Source organism: Pelodiscus sinensis, chromosome 14 (genome assembly GCF_049634645.1).
Source record: "Pelodiscus sinensis isolate JC-2024 chromosome 14, ASM4963464v1, whole genome shotgun sequence".
Classification (NCBI taxonomy): domain Eukaryota; kingdom Metazoa; phylum Chordata; order Testudines; family Trionychidae; genus Pelodiscus; species Pelodiscus sinensis.
This window is the reverse complement of record NC_134724.1, coordinates 26,684,090-26,705,019: the sequence shown is the minus strand read 5'-3', so window position 1 is coordinate 26,705,019 and position 20,930 is coordinate 26,684,090. Positions and strand designations below refer to the sequence as shown.

Genomic DNA, 20,930 nt, shown 5'->3' with positions numbered 1-20,930 from the left:
TACTAAAGTCTAGGTATATGACATCCACCGCTTCTACCTTATCCACAAGGCTCGTTATCTTATCAAAGAAAGCTATCAGATTAGTTTGGCATGACTTGTTCTTCACAAACCCATGCTGGCTATTCCCTATCACTTTATTACCTTCCAAGTGCTTGCATATGATTTCCTTAATTACCTGCTCCATTATCTTCCCTGGGACAGACGTTAAACTGACCGGTCTGTAGTTTCCTGGGTTGTTCTTATTCCCCTTTTTATAGATGGGCACAATATTTGCCCTTTTCCAGTCTTCTGGAATCTCCCCTGTCTGCCATGATTTTTCAAAGATCATAGCTAAAGGCTCAGATACCTCCTCTATCAGCTCCTTGAGTATCCTGGGATGCATTTCATCAGGACCTGGTGACTTGCTGACATCTAACTTTCCTAAGTGATTTTTAACTTGTTCTTTGTGTATCCTATCTTCTAAACTTACCCTCTCTCTGCTGCTATTCACTACGTTAGGCACACCTCCAGACTTCTCGGTGAAGACCGAAACAAAGAAGTCATTGAGCATCTCCGCCATTTCCAAGTTCCCTGTTACTGCTTCTCCCTCCTCACTAAGCAGTGGGCCTACCCTGTCCTTGCTTCTATGGTGAATTTGTGCAGAGATATTCCTATATAGCTGTGGGTACTTCAGCCCCAGACATTCCATATTCATGCCTTTGGTGCAAATAAGTGTCACCTCCCTTCTCTATCTACATACATATGTCAAGTAGTAGAGACAATGCTTTTTCCCTTTACACTCCTGTAAGATTGACTGGTGATCGCAAACTCCATTATATTTAATTAGGTAATTAGTAAGGGAGAGCATTTTAAAGTGATTCACAGGTATTGCTGTGTTACAATGCTTCTCTTGCCCAAGTCTACATAATTATAATGTAATTTAATTAAAACAGAGGAATACTAAGTCACTGACTAAAGCAGGGGACTCACAAACAGGAATCATGTGGCAGTCTGTAAATAGAAGATCCTTCAGAGAAAATGAGTTTAAGTTAATGATTCTATAATATAAAAGCTTTAGGAAATGTGTCACAGCACTAAGAAATGATAATCAAGGTTTCCTGCAAAATAGCTGCATCATAATTACAGTCACAAATTGTAACTCTGATGCCTGCTGACCCACTTTGCCTACTAGTAGCATGCTGCAGAATCAAGGCTTCCCTGAAAGAAGCTGTTCACATTTGTATAAAAAATTCTTTTGTGGTGCAAATGACAAAAAACAAAATTAAATATTCTGCATCCCTTGTTTAAAGATGTGCAACATATGAACTCACAACAAAAAGACTCAGCATTGTACGCACTGTATTTTGGCATGCTCCTGATTACCTGTAAAATCCTTTGGCTGCCATTCACCTGTTCCTTTCCACCTGGTTTCCAAGCTAGTGCATGGGATAGAGATCATGCCGATAGCAAGCTACTACATTCCTTCGCACCCATAATGGGAGGTAGGTACCTAAATATCTTTGTGAATCCCATCTACTCTGACTCCAATGAGAGTTTTGGGTGCATTATCGAACAAGGATTAAGCTTGCAGGCAAAACTACCTTCGCAAAGGGCTTTGCGACATTCAGTCCATGAGACCGTCCCAGTGAGATGGTGGAAAGGAAAGGAGACCTGCATAAAAGCTCAACTATTGATTATATGATGAGAGAAAATGGCAATCAGTTGTACTCCAAAGGCAAGGATCCTTCTGACCGTACAATACATCACTAACCAAACTTGACAATGAACAATTATTAAAAGAACTTAATTATGACCCAAGCCTATGTGAAAACTGAGCACAGCAGAGACCTGCTATGGAGGACAATGGTCGCTTTTTGCTGTGAGTAAAGCAACTTTTTGCCCTACTGCTTTTTAAAGATAATATCACCACTTGTAATTCATGGCATAGAATAGGGATGGGGCAACTTTTTTGGGCTGGGGGCTGCTGACCCACAGAAAAATCAATCGGGAGCCACACACAAGTGAGAAGCGAAGTGGGAAGCCCCTGAATGAGAAGGAGACAGACACTCCCCACATTCTCCTCGCACACAAGAGCCTACTGGGCCCAAGCTAGTAGATTTTGTGTGCTCCAGCCCTGCGGTTGGGTGGTTGGGGGACTGGAGTGTCAGCGAGGGCTCCCCAATCCTGAGCCTTGGGGTCCAGATCTAGGCAAGCCGGGGGTCACACCTGGTATAGAAGATACAGTATGGCCAACCGACTGCTACTGCCCTCCCCTGCACCCCCTCAAACAGCAAGCTCATAAGAGGAGATATGTGCTTTTTCAGCACCTATCGCAAGAGCAGACAGTAAGCCACAAGACGGGGCAACTGAATCGGAATAAGGAGATTTGCTCTCATGCTTTATGACATTATCAGAAATGTTGATGGGATTATAGACCCATGTGTTAACATTAGAACTTCCTTAGCCAAAGAAGTTTGGAAAACTTCCACCATCAAGCAAACAGATGCTTCAAATGGTAAGGCACTGTCTATTTCCTGACACTTGTGAGCAGCATACAATTCTATCTAATAATATGAACCAATAACTAGATTTGCACAGGGATTTAAGAATTCCTCAGTTTGTCTCTCTGTATACTATTTTTGGACATCATAATTCTTCAAGGGGGTTGTAAGAACTGCTAACTGACACTGATCAATATGTCATTTCTTATACAAGCCTCCTGGTAGATGGGACTTGTATGAATTTTATCACAGCATAGAATTCAGTGGCATAATTTGCGGGTGTTAGAAGGTATTTATGGTCATGAGCACTGGGTAGTTTGATTTTAAAAATTCCCTAATTAGTATATAATTACTAAGTAGAGGAAATAAACTAGTAACAAGTCCAAATAAAGGCACCAAATTAAGGAAATAGATTGTCTGTCCAAAACAATAATACAAATTAAGCCATGCAGAAATAATAAATGATGCTCCCAGAAGCTAAAATTATCACTACAGTGCAGAATATTAAGGCAGATAAGCCTAAAGGATGTTCTACTGCCTGCAGCAGACTCTCGGAAGATATACTGTAGTACTTGAAAGCTTATATTAAAGCTAGTACATCACAAGAGATGAGTGACACTTGTCTGATACAGAGAAGGTCAAACTTAAATAAAGCTTTGTTGACAAGACAAATGGAAACATTGCTGCTAGCAGTTCACTAGCAATGAGGTAGAAAAATTAGTAGCATACACATTAAGGGGCATACTAGGAGGTTGCAAGGGTGTATCTGAAAGCAGAATTTTGTCCTACATGGATATTTGATGTTTTATATCAAAATAAAGAAGGAACATTTTTGCCTATGGGATTTAACAATGACTTTCAATGGTTCTTGTGCTCCTAAATACTTTAAAATATTTTTCAAAATAACCCTCTAAAGGAATTATTAGGAAAATGTCTATTATGCTACCTTCTTCACTGCTAAACTTAGTTACAAATCTAGTGTCTCTCAAATTTTAGTGACCTGTAAGATAAGTTTTCTGAGGGAGACTGGGTTTTCTTTTGTCTTTTGTTGGGGTTTTGCTGGTTGAGCAGCTGTTGGTCAGCTGACTAGTTGCACGTACAGAGCACATTTTAAAACTATATATTTAAATCTCAAAGCACTGTGAAATAATAAAGGTGGCCATATGGACACAGAAAGAGGGCAATTATTGTGTGTCTCCTTGAGCCACAGAAATAAAGACAGTGGCAACCAGTAAACAGCATCCAACAAAGTAATCATCAGTCATGAAAGGAAACACATAAGAGATTGCAATTTCCATTTATGCTTCCATGGAGGATGATCTATTTGTTGGTATGTCCCTATTTAGTCTCTACAGGTTACACTCAATCCTAGCATATACTGGCAGACATTTACGTCTGGTCTACACTAGAGCAAAAGGTCGACCTAAGATTAACGTAACTGGAATTGTGTATTACATAGCTGGAGTGGACATATCTTAAATCGCCATCCACACAGTGGGAGGTCAATGGGAATATATGGTCTCATTGGTTTCCCTTACTCCTCATGAGAAGCAAAAGTACCAGTGCCGATGGGGGCACCCTCAGAGTTCGATTTAGTGCATCTTCACTAGACCCACTAAAACGAACACTGGAAGATCGATCATGGCAGCGTCAATCTTCTGCATAGACTAGACATGGCCTAAGAGAATCCAGTGGAAGGATTTGGGTACACGGGGAGGGGAATAAATTGGTGGGAATGTAGGGCACCACTAATCTGCTGTATTCTAGAGAGCCCCAGAAGTGGGTGGCACTGGCTAGGCGAAAGGATTCGCTGATTCACCAATCCTTCGGTATTCTCTGCTACTAAGCATTCTCTGGAGCCCAGCTGCAAGCAAAACCTCCCCTCCCCTGTATAACACTTGGAAGAGGGTGGCAGCAGAAACACTACTAGGGCTAAATCTCTCTCAGACTGCAGTAAGCTTTGCTGGGGTGAAGTGAAATCTGCACATGCCCATCTTCTATCCTCTTACAAGAGGGAAAGAAAGCTTTTTGCACATAGAACATGCAGTATCGGTAAACAATTCTTCCTGTTTTCTCAGGAAGAAAGGATCACCATGCAATGAAACCACAGAAGCACTGAGCTTGAGTCTCCAGGAGTAGCTCTGGTAAGGTCAAGGGATGACACGGATATAAATCAATGGGAGAGGTGAACTGGGGTCAAAAGGATTTGTGGAGGAAAAAAAGATGGTGAAATGCTCGCAAACTTGGTAAACCCAGGGAACATTTAAAATAAAAAGGATTAGCAGGCATGTCTGAAGTACATTCCATCTGGAAATTGTGGCAGTGCGTGTTTCTGAAAAAGGCAGAGGTGTGCTTTATTAGAGAGATATGTAAATAACAGCTGTCAAGCCTTACTTCCTTTTTAGCGTGACAGCCAGCCAGAAAGTGACCAACTGTAAAAGCAACTTTGTGGGCAGTTTACACTCATTAGAATTCAAACACTTTCACTGAGCAAAATTATAGGTATTTGAGCATTTAGATCATGATAATTTAAAGTCATGGCTCAAATTGTGATAGTGTTTCAGGGAAATTCTGTCAGGGCTTGCCCATTTGGAGATTGTGTGCAGCAAAGTAAGGGGTAATACTACAGCTCAATAGGATTTCTGTGCTCTGTCACCACACAGCCCCTGCTGTGCAAAGTAAGTTTTGTACTGCCCTTTTATTTATCTGTATTCTAGAACATTGAGTAGCAAGGTCCATCCAGCACATTCCATTCTTATAAGATCTATGCATGTGACAGCTATCAATAAGCAGTTAGGAATTATGCAATGAAATCAACATAAAACTACAAATCAGCATCAAAAATCCAACACAAAATATAGCCACTCTGAGCAAAAGGATTAACTTTTACAGAAGAGGCTAGTAGACATAGTCCAGCCATGCCAGGACAGAAGACACTGTATATAGTTACATTAGGCTGCAACTTCATTATTAGACATCTGGGTTAAAAGTGTAAAATGTAGGTAACTCCCTGATTTCAGTGTCAGCACCTGCTTCTTTCATCCTGGTCCCTAGACAACCCTCAGCTGGGACCTTGCCACCCTCCACTTTAAATGAGGGTTACGGGAGCTACACAGAAAGGCTCTTCACTCTCTGTTGTGCCAGTCACACATGCTCCCCTTCCACTCCTTTAACAAGCACATCTTTTAAATCCTTTACCAAGACATTTCTCTGATTGCTCTGTCTCCTCCCTATGAAGTACCTGCACTGGACATCTGCCCCACACTTCTATAATGAGTTGTGACATCAAAGGCTACACAGAAAGAGAGCTAGGCTAACAATGACCCTCCCACCCCACACACCTTCCCAGGAAAAGTGAAAAAAACCCTCTCTGCCTTGGACAATGTAGTGAGGGTAAAATTCCTTCCCAGAGCAGCAAGTGCAATGCTCATAGTGGGTCCTGATGAAATCTAGTATTTTGACACTTCCAGGTATGGACGGATAGATACCACTCCACCTGCTCCAGTGGGAAGGAAACTTCTCCCATTGGGATTGCCCTTTATTATTTCCCTGCCTTCAGGTCCCATGGGATGAGTTAGTGTCACTGTGCTAACCTGCTCTGCTTTTTGTAGCAGTGTCCATGCTTCTCTCTACCCTCCACCCATAAAGTGATATGGGCTTTCTCCTGGCAAGCCACACAATGGTCTGACCTCACTTATAGCCTGAGATGCTCACTGAAGAGGCCATGAGAGGCCTTATGCCTGTTCCCTGAAATACTGTGACCTTTTATTTTAGCCACATCTGCTGCACACATACATGGTGTCATGTATGTTCCCAACAGCTCTGCTTTCCTTTCTATAGTTTGATCATTTGTAGATGGGATCCTGCAATTCCTCAGCTACAGATCTGACTCTGTCTGCAGTTCTTTTCTGTGAACTATTTTGAAGAGATCTGGAGTAACTCCATTGACATTTGTTTTAGATCAGTGAAACTGACAGCAGTGGGTCTACAAAGTTCTAACTACGAGTTAAATATTATTAATTAGTATTTCTAGATGTTTGCTATCTATTTGCTGCTTCATTACATCAAATGCAATGCTAGTACTTAAGCAGCCTGATGAGTTGCAGGTTATATTTTACTTTTTGCATGATCAATAATATTCAATTATTAACATTAAACTCTAATTGAAACAATTGTACATCAATTTGATTGCAAACACAAGGCGACAGAATTATTTCTTCATATTTAAATTGTTAATCCTCATTAATCAATGCCTAGTACTGTACTTTAATATGTAAACACATTTTTGGTTTGCTTAAACAAGGTGCTCCTTTTGCTATTAACAGCAAGCAAATATATTTTAAATGCCAAACAACTGGATCATTAAACATTGTATTAGTTACAGTAGTTGCAGTCAAAATGCTCACATTTGCCATAAAAAAAATTAACATTGTGCAAGGAATATCTCTAATATGGCACAAAGCATCATCTCTCTCTCTTTGTCTCCCTCTCAACAGCTGTAATATAATAGTAATTTTTCCCCGATGAAAAATTTCAATGTCAGCTACAATTTAAGAACTAGCTTCTGGTAATGAATCTCTATGGGTGCAAGGTCGAATCACTATCAAATCCAATAGTTTTCAATCAGATTCTATTCAGAAGCAGGGATTCCACAACCTCCCTAGGCAATTCATTCCAGTGCTCAACAGGAAGTTTTTCTTAAAGTCCAACCTAAACTTCCCTTGCTTCAACTTAAACCCATTTCTACTTGTCCTATCATCAGAGGTTAAGGAAAATATTTGTTCTCCTTTTTCCTTGTAACAACCTTTTACTTGAAAACTGTTATGACCCCTTTTGGTTCCTCTTTTCCAGACTAAATAAATGCAATTCAGTCTTCCCTCCTCATAGGTCATGTTTTCTAGACTTTTAATCATTTTTGTTGCTCTTCTCTGGGCCTTCTCCATTTTGTCCACATCTTTCCTGAAATGTGTCATCGAGAACAGGACACAATACTCCAGTTGAGGCCTAAACAGCATGATGTAGAGCAGAATTAGTTCTCATTTTTTTACTTACAATACTCCTGCTAACATTTCAGAATGATATTTGCTTTTTTTGCATCTGGTCACATTGCTGACTCATATTTAGCTTGTAGTCTATTATGACCTCTAGATCCCTTTCCATAGTACTCCTTTGCAGGCAGTCACTTCCCATTTTGTGTATGTATAATTGAGTGTTCCTTTCTACATGGAGTAATTTGCATTTGTCCATATTGAATGCTGTCCTATTTACCTCAGACCATTTCTCTAGTTTGTCAAGGTCATTTTGAATTATAATACTATCCTCTAAGGCACTTGCAACATCTCCCAACTTGGTATCATCCACAAACTTTACAAGTGCACTCTCTATATCATTATATAAATCACTGATGGAGATATTGAACAGAATCAGACCCAGAACTGATTCCTGAAGAACCCCACTTATTATTCCCTTCCAGTATGACTGTGAACCATTAATAACTACTCTCTGAGAATGTTTATTCAACCAGTTATGCACTCATCTTGCAGTAGCTCCATCTAGGCTGCATTTCCCTAGTTTGTTACTGAGAAGGTCACAAGAGACTGTATTCAAAGCCTTACTAAACTCTAGATGTACCACATCTAACACTTCCCCCTAACTATAAGGCTTGTTACCTTGTCAAAGAAAGCTATCAGATTGATTTGACGCAATTTGTTCTGGACAAATCCATGATATTACGTATCACCTTATTATCTTCTAGATCAGTGGTCTCCAACGTTTTTACACCCAAGATCACTTTTTAAATGTCAGGACAAGCCAAGATCTACCCCATCCCTTCCCCAAGACCACACCCCCTTCCTTGAGGCCCCACCCTCTCTGTTCCCCTTCTCTCTATCACTTGTTATCCTTGGTCCTTATACACTCTCAGGGTATGGCTACACTGCTGCTTTTTTTCAGCAGTGAAAAAAAGAAAAACGACATTTTTCTGACATTTGGCCCATCTAGACGGGGCCAAATGTTAGAAAACCCCCTTCTTTTGGAAGCCCCCTCTTTCCTTGTAGAACAAGGAATACAGGGGCTGCCAAAATAGTGTGTTTACCGGAAAACTCCTACAGTTTAGCCGTACCCTCACTGGATTGAAACAGGAGGTGTGGGCTCTGGAGTGTGAATGAGGGATTTAGGTGTGGGAAAGAGTGAGAGGAGCAAGCTCTGGGAAGGAATTTGGATGCAGGAGGATGTGGAGAAGGGGATGCTGGCTCAGGGAGAGGGCTCCAGACTGGGGAGTGCTGGACTCGGGTGGAGGGTTGGGGTTCTGAGCAAGCCACAGGCTTGCGAATATGAGGGTGCAGGAGTTTGGGTTGTAGGTGTGAGGGGCTCAGGGCAGACAGGTTCAGAGTATGATGGGCTCAGGACACAGATTTGCAGTGTGTGGATGGTTCAAGAGTGTTGTGGCAGAAGATTGAGGATGTGGGGGTGCAGGAGTTTGAGGATGTGAGAGGCTCAGGACAGTGGGTTCCAGTATATGATAGGCTCAGATTTGGAGTCGGGGTGGGGGGGTTCAGGAGTATTAGGATGCTGTGGCCAGATGTGGACTTGGCCCAATTGGGGGCTTGTTGGCCAGGCTTCATTTTTAAATAAAATATTATGTCATACACAAAAGGTTTCAGCATCGTCTTTATTTATGAGAAGGGCGGGTAATCTGTTTTGAGTCAGGGGACACTGGCCCACAGAAAAGTCAGTTGGGGCCACACAAGTGAGATACAAAAACACAACCCCTCAAACCTCACTAATATGGCCCCAACTGTACTTGTGGGTGCTGGGGCAGGGTGCCGGTGGGTACTAGGGCAAGGTACTTGTGGAGGTCTGGGTGGGGGGTAAGGGGACAGGGACTGATACTTGGGGATCCTGCAGCTGCACACCAAGGCCCAGGAAGTGCGTGGGCTGCTTCCCCATCTCCCAAACAGTGGTGTGGCACCTGAAACGCTGGTCCATTGCATGCCTGATGCCTTCCTGCGTGGGGGAAGGGGGAGTCCCACACCGCACTAGCCCCAACCGTTGGGCAGTGAACGCCTTGCTTCTCCACTCCCCACCGCAGCAAGCACTGCCCAAGCAGCTGGAGCTGGTGCACTGACTTTATAAGCCAGCCCGGGCAATCCCATTAAAATGGAGTTGTGATCCACACTGGGGTCCCAACTCACTCATTGAGAACTACTGCATAATCTGCTAAACACTGCTCACAGAGAACAACAACAGATATTCATAATCCAAGGTAGCTCGAGGAACAGCAATTAAAAATTGGCTCAGTCTGGTGGAGTTTCACCAGAGTCAGCACCAAATTGATATGTCAGTACCAAACTGCAGATAGTATTCCAGGAACTTAGTAGGTAGGGGAACTTTCAGAAATACAAAACCAACAACATATTCCAGGAGAAATTCAGCAGCTGTGAACAGAAGGCAAGCAATCTCAAAAGCAAACAAATGGGGAATTATAACTAGCATGGCTAGGTTAATAGCAAATCACTTCAGAACTACCTCAGGAAGATTAATTACAACAAATCCTAGAGTTAAAGTGAAAAGTAAAAAAGGCCACATAACAGCAGGAAAGGGCCCGTTGTAACAAACTTTGTGACTAACAGAAGAGAAAGGATAAGGAAAGTACCTGAACAAGAAACAGCCTGCCATATGCAACAGAGCTGTGGCCACGCCAGCAGTGGCAGGGTGAAAGAGCTGAGGTTGCCTAGAAGAAGCAGTAGCAGCCCCAAACTACTTGTTATTAATATTCGGGAGCCACTTTTCCAGTAATTTATGAGCAGCGAGACAGATGGTTGTCAGAAAGGGTAAAGTCATCTTCCTCCCAAGTGCATGGAATCTAACTAGCAGCTGTAGCTGTACATTCACCAGATACACACAAAAGAACTAACATCTATTTACTATTTTTTGTATGCTCCTGACCGGGCACTGTTTTGTTCTGCTCCTTACTACTATAGACCTCTATGATCTGATTCTTCTGTCATAGAATACTAAAGAGTCTCACTATTGTGCAGCTTCCATACAGATTTCTAGTACAAACAATGTCTACTCATATACAATATATTCTGCTCATACTTTGCAGACATGTTTATCCGGAAGTTAAGTTACTTAGTCTATAGACACTTTATTAAATCATATGTGATGTATTTTATTTGTCATGGTGTGAAGCATTTGTATATGTTATTATTACCCATCATATTCATTCCCGTTAATTACTTTTTCCTAAATAACACGCTAAGTGCAAAAAAGATGCAAACAACAAGATGGCACTGGTGGAAGTAAATCAATTGCCATCCTTGAATCAAATACTTCTCTGCACTCCAGCTTGTGTCCCATAGGTACCTCTATAAGCCAAGTCAAAAACTATGCACTGCTTGGTCAAAACAGTGCTCATTAGAAGCCATCAGAGATAATACATATAAGGAATAATTGGGAGCAACATGTGTGTGATGTGTTGAGTGAATGAGAGCTATGAGTTGGCAGAATGTCATCTTGCTAAAAGGAATGTTTTAAAGGCACTGTTCAGCATGTCTGCCTGAGAGGGGGTGCACATAAAATCAATCTGACTGCTGAACAAGCTATATGGAAGTGATGTATCCATGGTATCATGTAAGACATTAAAATATTCTTTTCTCAATTTTCACATGGACAGAGATGAAGTTCTTCATATTGCAATACAAGGACTTCTACACAGATGTAGTATCTGTAAAAGCATATTTATGAAATAAGAGATAGCAGAAACCTTGCTGTTCCTTCCACTATTTTCACTGGTTTTATAGCAAGTTTTTAGCATTTTTGGAGTTTGGTTATTTTTAATAATAAAAGGTTATGCCAGCCAATCCGCCTATTGAAGTTCCCAATCAGCACTTCCAGAATCAACACTACCTTAAGGTCTCTGGAGAAGCATTAATCCCTCCTCCTTCTGCTACACGAGCCAAGAAAAGCAGAGAGTTATGGTTGTAGAATAGGATAAAATACGATTGCCAAAATCAGCGAGTAAGGGATAAAGCATATTACATTGAATTAATATATACTTCTCTTACCCCCTCCAGGGAATTTAGGCTTCTCATATGAAAGATTAGCAAACTGGAAGACTTCAACTGTAGAGTCATTATAAAGAATAAATGCAGCATTCATTGGCCTGCAGGTGAAAGCTAGATCATTTCAGAAAGAGCATTTCCTCTGTATTCCACCCTTTGACAACACATCTACTTCCACATTAGCTTCTAGGAGGAAGTGGGATGGAAAAGAAACCCCACAAATGCTAGTAAGCATTTATGCAGCACTTTACAATTTTAGTGACCTATAAAATGCTAAATAGTTAATCCTAGTACCCTCATTTTACAGAATGGGGAAAAGGAGACTCAGATAGGCAAGACCAACATTTTCAAGTTGTCTTTGATCCTCCATACCCTAATTTTTAGATGCCCAACCTTAGATATCTAATTTTTCAAAATGCTGAAGACAGAGCTCACTTTATACTTTATGGCAACTTGAGGATCTCAACAACTGTGGAAAATGGTTCCCAAACTGAGAAGTCACTTTGAAAAATATGGACCAAAGTGATTAGCTGAGGCAACACAGCGGTAACTGACAGAGGCAGGAATACAATTCTGAAGTTTCTGGCTCCTGGTCACATCCTCTAAACACTACAGCATGGTGCCAGGAAAGAGTGGAAATAAGAGGTTTCATACTTGTAATTCTCACTTTTATCTATTTTTAACAAGTTTTTCAAAACTATTACACAGTTTGGAACAGAGATGAGCATGCACCAGAAAATGAAGGGTGAAATCCTGTTCCTAGGAAAGGCACTGGTAACTTTGCCAATTGACTTCATTAGAGTCAGGATTTCAACCTAGATCAGGACCCTCTCCCTAAATATGGAAAGATCAATTCTACATTCAAGCTACATGACTTGGATCAAGCCCTAGTTTGAACATGAAACCAACCTTCAAGGGTTGTTTTCACTTTTGCCCAGACAACATCAGTACAGTCTCCTCTTCATGTTCCTTCTGCTGTTCTTTTAAGAATGTGTAACATGCGGACTATTTTCTACATACTATAGAGCTGATCAAGTAGGGAAGAGAAAATGGTTATTTATTAAATCGTATTAAAAAATAAAAATTCTCATCTAGAAATCTCTTCCTCTCTCCATTTTGCAAAACAAACTATGCACCTTCTAATGTGCATAAGACAAAATTTAAGACAGGGAAAATTTTAGAAGATTCTAATTCTACTCAAAAAGTGTAAATGGTATTAGGATTATTAAGTTATAAAGAAATGTTTACACTTTTTAGATATTTACATTTCTCTACAAAGAGACTGAAAATTGTCCCAGCAAGGGTTCCTGAACCAAAATGTGGTCACCAGCAAGAAACCACAAAGCCACATGGCCAATGGAGAACTTTCTCAGAATGAAACCAGAAACTGCACCATCAGTATCAATACCTGCAATAATGGAATGGCCCATCCAGGGAATGCAAACCAAAAGAATGACTAGGTTTCCAGACAGAGATCCCTCAGCACTACTTAGGGGAGAAGACCCCAACTATGCTGCCTCTTGTCCTCTAGAGCCATGGTATCCAACACACTAGTCACTAGTCATATAGCTAGTTGGCTGGTTGAGTGTGGCTAGTTCATGATAACAGTAGCCACCATAGTGGCTACTGTTTCAGAAATGGTTGGACACCATGGCTATAGCAAGACATTGCCCAGTATTGGATCTGGAAAAGGGACCATCTGCTAGTTTCCCACATCGTGTTTGTAGTTCTCACAGGAGTTCTGCAAAAACAAGTTATCTGATGAATACACTAAAGAGCTATAAAGTCTATAATCTTTATTCAAGTTTTCCTGAGTAAGGACCTAGGGTTTGGACCTTGGAGCACACAGAAACATTCTTCTATCAAAGGGCCTAAATTTTTAACTCCAATATGTGCAGAAGATCCAGTGAAAACAATGAAAATTCGGGCAATAGGCTATCTACAGAACTGGGCACAAAGTAGCACTCAGAAGGCTGTGTAAATGAAGCCAGAGCATCAAACAGAAAATTCTACTAAATCTAGAACTGATTCGTAATATTGGGCTTTTTTCAATAGGTCACAGAAAGAAAAGAGGAGAGACAATCTACGCTATGAATTGTTTACCACTTTATATTTTTCCAGTCACTGAAATATTTCAATATTCATGTGTGGCTCTTTATTTTCATAGTGGGTTAAACATTCTCTGTATACTTCTACTAGTTCAGGTAATTTGATTTTCACACCAAGAAATAGCTATGTGGATCTCTTTTATCCTGAAGTCATTACATTAAAATTATGCAGTATTATTCATTTCTAAAATACAGTGATCTAAGGAAAATGATTAAATATTTTGGAACTAAGAACAGAAACTGCCTTTTATCTTGATGATAAAATATTAATTTGTGCTCATTTCCACAGAAGAGCAGAGTGCAATTTATAAATATGTCCTTGAAACTGACATTCATACTCAGGTGTTCTTTAAGCTCTGGTAAACATATTTTAAATGTTTCTATAGAAAGGCCACAGAACTTTGCAAGAATACTTATTTTTTAAACCCTTTAAATTTTAAAGTAGTTAAAATGCCAATAATTAGCTGAATACTGTAATTATTATATAGACTGGAGTGAACAAATTTGGTTGATTTAAGCTCATGTTATAAATATGCAAATTATTATAAAATTTAGATAATTGAATGGATGTTGCTAAACAGGACATGCTGTTTTGCAGTTTAATGGAGACAAATCTCTTCTACATTTTATATTACCATGTGTACAGTTAACATGAAAACAAGTATCAACCCAGTGCAACACTGGGATTATTAGATTATGCTTAGTATTTCACTAGATCCTTTACCTCATGCCTAGTGCCCCCTGCTCTGTCCCTCCCTACCATCCCCTACACAGTCCCCAACATTGTAGATGTATTGCTCTGTGGCTGGAGGTGGTGTTCCAAAACTTTCCTTAACAACATCTGAGGAACTGTCCCAGATGGTGATTTGCCACCTAAAAAGAATGGCTCAGATTTGGGAATCTCCCTCACATCCTCAGCCGTGAAGACCGATGCAAAGAATTAATGTAATCTCTCCACAATTGCCTTATAGCCCTTAAATGCTCCTTTGAATATTGACCATCCAGTGGTGACATTGGTTGTTTAGCAGGCTTCCTGCTTCTGATGTACTTTTAAAACTGCCATTATTTTTTGTGTCTTTCACTAGCTATTCTTTACATTTTTTTTTTGGACCTTCAATAATTATACTTTTAAACTTCATTTGCAAGGAGCATGAACCTGAGCCATTCTTTTTACGTGACAAATCTGAGGATTGCAGGTTTTGCAACTAATTACTAAATTCAACAGTAATAAGTCACCAGGACCAGATGGTATTCACCCAACAGTTCTGAAGGAACTCAAATATGAAATTGCAGAGCTAGTAACTTTAAGCACTAACCTATCATTTAAACCAGCTTCTGAACCAAATGACTGGAGGATTGCTAATATAATGTCAGTTTTTAAGAAAGGCTCCAGGGGTAATTCTGACAATTACAGGCAAGTAAATCTGACTTCAGTACCAAGACAACTGATTGAAACTTTAGTAAAAAACAATATTATCCAATGTATAGATTAACATAATTTGTTGGGAGATGAGTAAACATGGTTTTTGTAAATAAAAATCATACCTCACCAATCTAACAACATTCTTTGGGGTAGAGATCTCAATAAGCATGTGAACAAGAGAGATCCATTGGATATAGTGTACTTTGATTTTTTGAACGCCTTTGACAAGATCCCTCACAGAAGGCTCTTAAGCAAAGTAAGCTGTCATGGGATACAAGGGAAGGTTCTCTCATGCATTCATAACTGGTTAAGAGAGAGGAAACAAAGGATTGCAATAAAAGTTTGGTTTTCAGAATGGAGAGAGGAAAATAGTGATGTCCCAGTCCTATTCAATATATTCATAAATGATCTGGAAAAAGCGGTAAACAGTGAGGTAGCAAAATTTGCAGATGATACCAAGCTACTCATGATAGTTATGTCACAAGCAGACTGTGAAGAGCTACGAACGGATCTTACAAAACTGGGTGACTGGGCAACAAAATGGCAAATTAAATTTAAGGTTCATAAATGCAAAGTAATGCACATTGGATTTATATCCCAACTATAGATATTAAATTATAGTGTCTAAATTAGCTGTTACCACCCAGAAAAGAGATCTTGGAGTAACTGTGGATAGTTCTCTGAAAATATCCACTCAATGTGCAGCAGCAGTCAAAAACGTGAACAGAATGCTGGGAATTGTTATGAAAGGGATTGATAATAACATGGAAAATATCATATTATCACTATATAAATCCATGGTAAACCCACCTTTTGAATACTTAATACAGATATGTTCACCCCATCTCAAAAAGGATATTGGAATCATAAGAAGTTCAGAAAAAAGCAACAAAAATCATTAGGGGTATGGAACATCTGTCCTGAGGAGAGATTAATAAGACTAGGATTTTTCATCTTGAAAAAGGGACAACTAAAAGGAGAATATGATAGAAGTCTATAAAATCATGACAAATGTGGAGAAAGTAAAAAAGGAAGTATTATTTACTCCTTTCCATAACACAAGAACAAGAGGTCACCCAATGAAATGTGGCTGTACAAAATACTTTCAATCTGGCTATGCATTTAATATAAAAGTGATTTTCAAAGTACAAAAGGAACTTCATATCATTCAAAATTTCTGAGGCACTAATTACTACAAAATAAATGTATTTAGCTGAAGATACAATTCTTCATCTTTCAAGTGAAAGTATCCGATTTTATTTTTTCATGGCAAACTAAGCAAAGATTCAGTCAAGGTGACAATTACCATCTGCTACTCCTGGTAGTTATGTAGTCCTAACTAATTGCAACTGTTTTAGTATATGATAGATTCAAAATGCAAAATATTAAGAATGGCCTCTCTTGTGTGGATCACTTCAGGTACTATCATCGTACATACATTGAAAGAATATCTGATTATGGAGCCATTAATAAGGAAAACAAAGGTAGTGGACCAAATTGTGTCCATTTGTACAATTCCTTTGACTTAAGTATGATACAAGCCCCTATCACATACACTTTCCTAGGGATGTAAAAATGGCTTAACTGGTTAACCATTTTAACTTAGGGCCTGCTCCCTGGCCCACCACCTGGCCTACGGACCCCTTTGTTGCCAGGGCTGCTACAGCCCAGTGGCGACTAGTGGGCCAGTTAACCGGTTAACAGGTAAGCATACCAACAAGCTTCATGCTTGCCATGATGCTTACCGGTTACCTATTTAACATCCCTCCTTTTTTCCTTTTTTATTTATAATATCAGGACTAACATCAATAGGCTTGCATTTGCTTAACCAAAGACAGAATTAAGACCAATAATTTAGATACAGGGTAGAGTATATCTCTGTGTATCAAGACAAACATAAAACCAATTATCTATATGAAAGCTGGTTGGAAAAATACTTTCATATTTAGAACACTTTGGGTTATCCCTAGTAATTCCATTGATAAAGTTCTGTGAAAATGTATTACTTAAAAACAGGCTTTATAGTCAACTTAATTCAGAGTTTTACTAATTAAACAATGCTGAATTTTCAACCACTATTTATTTACAATAAAAAATGTAAATTTCTTTTAAAACATCTATTTGGCATATTAAAGCCAACAAAAAGTATTCAAATGATTCTTCCAGAATACAGTCTCAGAGTGAAATTCTGGCCTGACTGAAGTACATAGCAAGGATTCAGTAGGGCCAGGATTTCTTCTCAAGACAGCAAATATGAATTTCATTGAAGAGTCTAATTAATGTTCCTCCTAAAAATCAATGGGCATTCCCTCACTTATTCAAAGGAAGCAGGATTGGGCCCTACATAGAAAATAAGGATAATCTTTAATTATGATAGCAAAGTTTGTTTACCAAATAATATTTAATTAGTACCTCCAGCAAGGATCTTCTCTTCCAACTCACTCATTTGCTTCTTGTAGGCTTTTAAAGCAGCTTCTTTAAATGATGGGCGTATTCTCTTTTTCTTTGTTATTTCAATAGGCATCACTGGGATATTTTGATTTTCATCTTCCCTGACTTCTGTTTCAGCAGCTATATCATCGATGGGTTCCAACACATCTTCATTAGCCAGATTGTCAAACTGCCCACCATAATCATCTTCTTGTATGGTTTCATATGCAGTTTCATAGGAGAACTGTTCAAGTTCATACTCCTGAACCTGTTCATCAGTTTCATTAGTGTTAGTTCTATTTTCTAGTTTAGCAAGCACTTGTTCCATTACTTCTACATAATCCGTTTCATTCTCACCACCTGGCTCACTTAAATCATCATCATCCTCAGCTTTGTAATAACAAGGCTCTGTGTAAACATCAGAATCTAGGGTTGTGCTTGATTCGTTAGCAGTAGACTGGGATAAAGTCCTAAATCGCCCCATAAAAGATGACCCACTGTCATCATAGCCACTTAAACTTTGTGTGCTTTTGTTCCAGACCACTTCCAAGGCTGATTTAGCACGCTGGAGTGTAGATCCAAATTTAGGAAAGCTGAACGTCTTGTCAGAAAGGTCTATGCTCAGTCGACTGTGCCATGATTTAGGAGGTGCTTCCTCTGATTCATCACTTGGTAGCTCACTCTGACTGTGATACATCAAGGGCAGTCTGTTTTGATTTTGATAAAGGGAATTAGAATTTGTTTCCTGATATTCATCATATTGGCTGATCCACTGACTTTGTGCTTCACTGTCGAGGCCAGGACAGGATGGAGAATTACCATCCAAGGTAAAATCATAACTTTCAGTGTCATATTGAAGATCAGAATTTTGGCACTTTCCAAAATCATTCTGTTGGTCAGAAGGGCTGCTCACATCATAAGCAAAAGCTTCTTGTGTGGATGAATCTTGGCCCAAGTCTGTGCCTTGGTCCAAATGACTCCAGTCTTTCCATGGTGAAAGATCATCATGTGAGGAGAGTTGAGAATCGCTATAATGGCTTCTGTCTCCAGATACACACACTATTCCATTGCTTACACCACTGTCAACTGTTTCAGTGTTTTCAGCTTCATTCTGCTCTGGATAAGGCTGCATATCTTGATTAAAGGTTGGATCTTGGGCACTACCATACCAGTTATACGTTTCATCTTGCCTTCTCTGCCAAAGCTCTCTATCTGAGGAAGACAATAGCGAGCTGCCATTAGTCCTACTAAAATACTGATTCTCAGAAAAGTCCTCAGAGTAAGACAGACACAATTTTGAAAAATCCGACTCCGAACGACTAAGTTTGGGAGTTGTAAAGTCATTCTGTGAATGCCACACAGGTGGCATATCTGAATAGTAGATCTTTGATTGCTTATCCACATTGTCAAATTCTGGTGACTGTTCACCATAATTTGTTTTATTTGTAAAGGTTCTTCCGTCAGCAGTCCTACCAGGGATTTTGGTATTTGAAGACTCCCCACTTCCCTTTGCGGTGCTCGCTTTTATCTGAAATGCTGACTTTGATATCTTTGCATAACTATTCCTATTTATATCAGATTCCAGCTCTTTATCACTGTCATCAGGTGATACCCAGTCATGTTTTTTAGTTTTGGGCTCTGGTTTCATATCCATACTTTCATATGTCTGAGAGGAAGGCAGTCCTCTCTCTTTTCTCTCTCTCACATCATGGGAAAGAATATCTGTAGAAATTCCAACGCCAGTTCCTTTAAGTTTATAGGATTTTTTTAAAATTAAATCTCTCTGTTGTGCTGTTTCAAAGTATACAAGTATGGGTCTAGGCTTTGCATTGGGACAGTCTCTTTGTTGCCCTAATCTATGGGCAAATTCAATTTTAATTGTGTTTTGTGCCTCTGAGAACCCCATTCTGTCTGTTAAAATTCTGTAAACCACTTTTTCAATATTTTCAAATCTGTCTTCAGGTACATTTAAAAATCTAAGACTTGCTTTGTTTCCTGGGTGACCTATTTGTTTAATGTAATCATGTATGTCTCGAGTTTCCCTTCGGGACTGTACAAATCCAGTTCGCAACTGTTCAATTTCACTTTGTACAACTTCTACACTACTAGAGATTTCATCAATGGATTGCTTCAGAGCATTGACATGTCCCCTTAATTCAGAAAGTTCTGTTTCAATTTGACTGATTCCTTGAAGTTCTTTAAAGATCATTTCCATAACATCGTGTGTTTGACTAATACACCCAGTTGAACTAAAGCTGGGTTCAATAGCATTGGATTTCTGGTGACGGCCAGTTCTGTCTAATGACTTGCTTCTTAGGCCCCATGTTTTCTTCCATGTACTTAGCTCTGAGTCTGATGAGACACACTCTTGGCTCTTTTTCCATTTCCGTAGTTTTCGTAAAGCTCCCAGCTTTAACGTATGCAGAGTACGTTCACCATCTGAGCTCCCATCAGATGGAGCAAGGCTGCTCAAACTCTTTCTGTTGCGTCTCACAGGCATTGTATGTGATAAATACTCCTTTTTCCTGATGCTACCTTTTACTTCACTTAATGATTCAGAATATGAACTATCGTTTGAAGAGATATCTTGAAACAGATCCTCATTATTGTTTGTTACAAAAATACTCTTTTGTAGTCCATTGGCAATAGCAACTCTGTAACTGAAGGTTGGGGAAAGTGAGAATTCTTTATTGAGTTCCTCTTCTTCAGTTGATAAGTTGCGAGCAGATGGACACTTTGCAATCTTTTTAACGGTGCTTTTCAAAGTATTTGAAAACTTTGGATTCTTTGTCTGTCCAACCTGGGTTAAGTCTTGTTCCTTTTTGCTCTGACAACTCTCTTTCTTTTTTGTACTATTTCCCAATTTCTTTGTAAACATTCCTTTGTAAATCTTATCTATGTAAGATGAGATCAGGCTCTTTAAAAGGGCAGAAACCATGGAGAGCAATTTATATTAACCTTTCCCCACAAAAAATGCAATTTTGAATCCAGATAAATATTTGTATCTCCAACAGAATCATTAGTGAGTGTGCATTTTATCAGCCGGGACTGTAGACAGGCAGGTGTGCTTGACATATAAAACTACCAATATCTTAGTGGTATATGACAGCAGAAAGCACACAAGTTCAATAGAAACCAAATCCTGAAGGAGGCCTGAATGTGCTGTAAAATCCCGATCTGTTCCCCATGGCTTCTTGCAGTGTCTAAAAAAGAGGAAATAGTGTCACTATGGCTTTTGAAACAAAATCCACCATTTCATCCATTACATGTCAACACTATATATTTTTGAAATTCATGTGACAGTTGGCAATAAGAGAAACCAGCTGAACTGTGTCCATTTTAGAATACAATCAAACATAATATATTTAATTGTAATGCCACCAATGTCATATTAAACAGCAGTCTTGCTGTGTGGATCCATAAA

General features: G+C 39.4%; 1 protein-coding gene across 2 annotated transcripts in view; it reads right to left on the bottom strand.

The window, feature by feature from the left end:
- Positions 1-20,701, bottom strand: part of UNC13C (unc-13 homolog C) — a 437,647-nt gene extending 416,946 nt beyond the window's left edge. The window contains exon 1 of one of the 2 annotated variants that reach the window (XM_075897272.1): positions 17,489-20,701. In XM_075897272.1, coding sequence (XP_075753387.1) covers positions 17,489-20,444 — 2,956 coding nt within the window. In that variant the 5' untranslated portion in view covers positions 20,445-20,701. The remainder of the gene's footprint in view (positions 1-17,488) is intronic. The other variant, XM_075897271.1, reaches the window with a different exon arrangement.
- Positions 20,702-20,930: the final 229 nt, after the last annotated feature.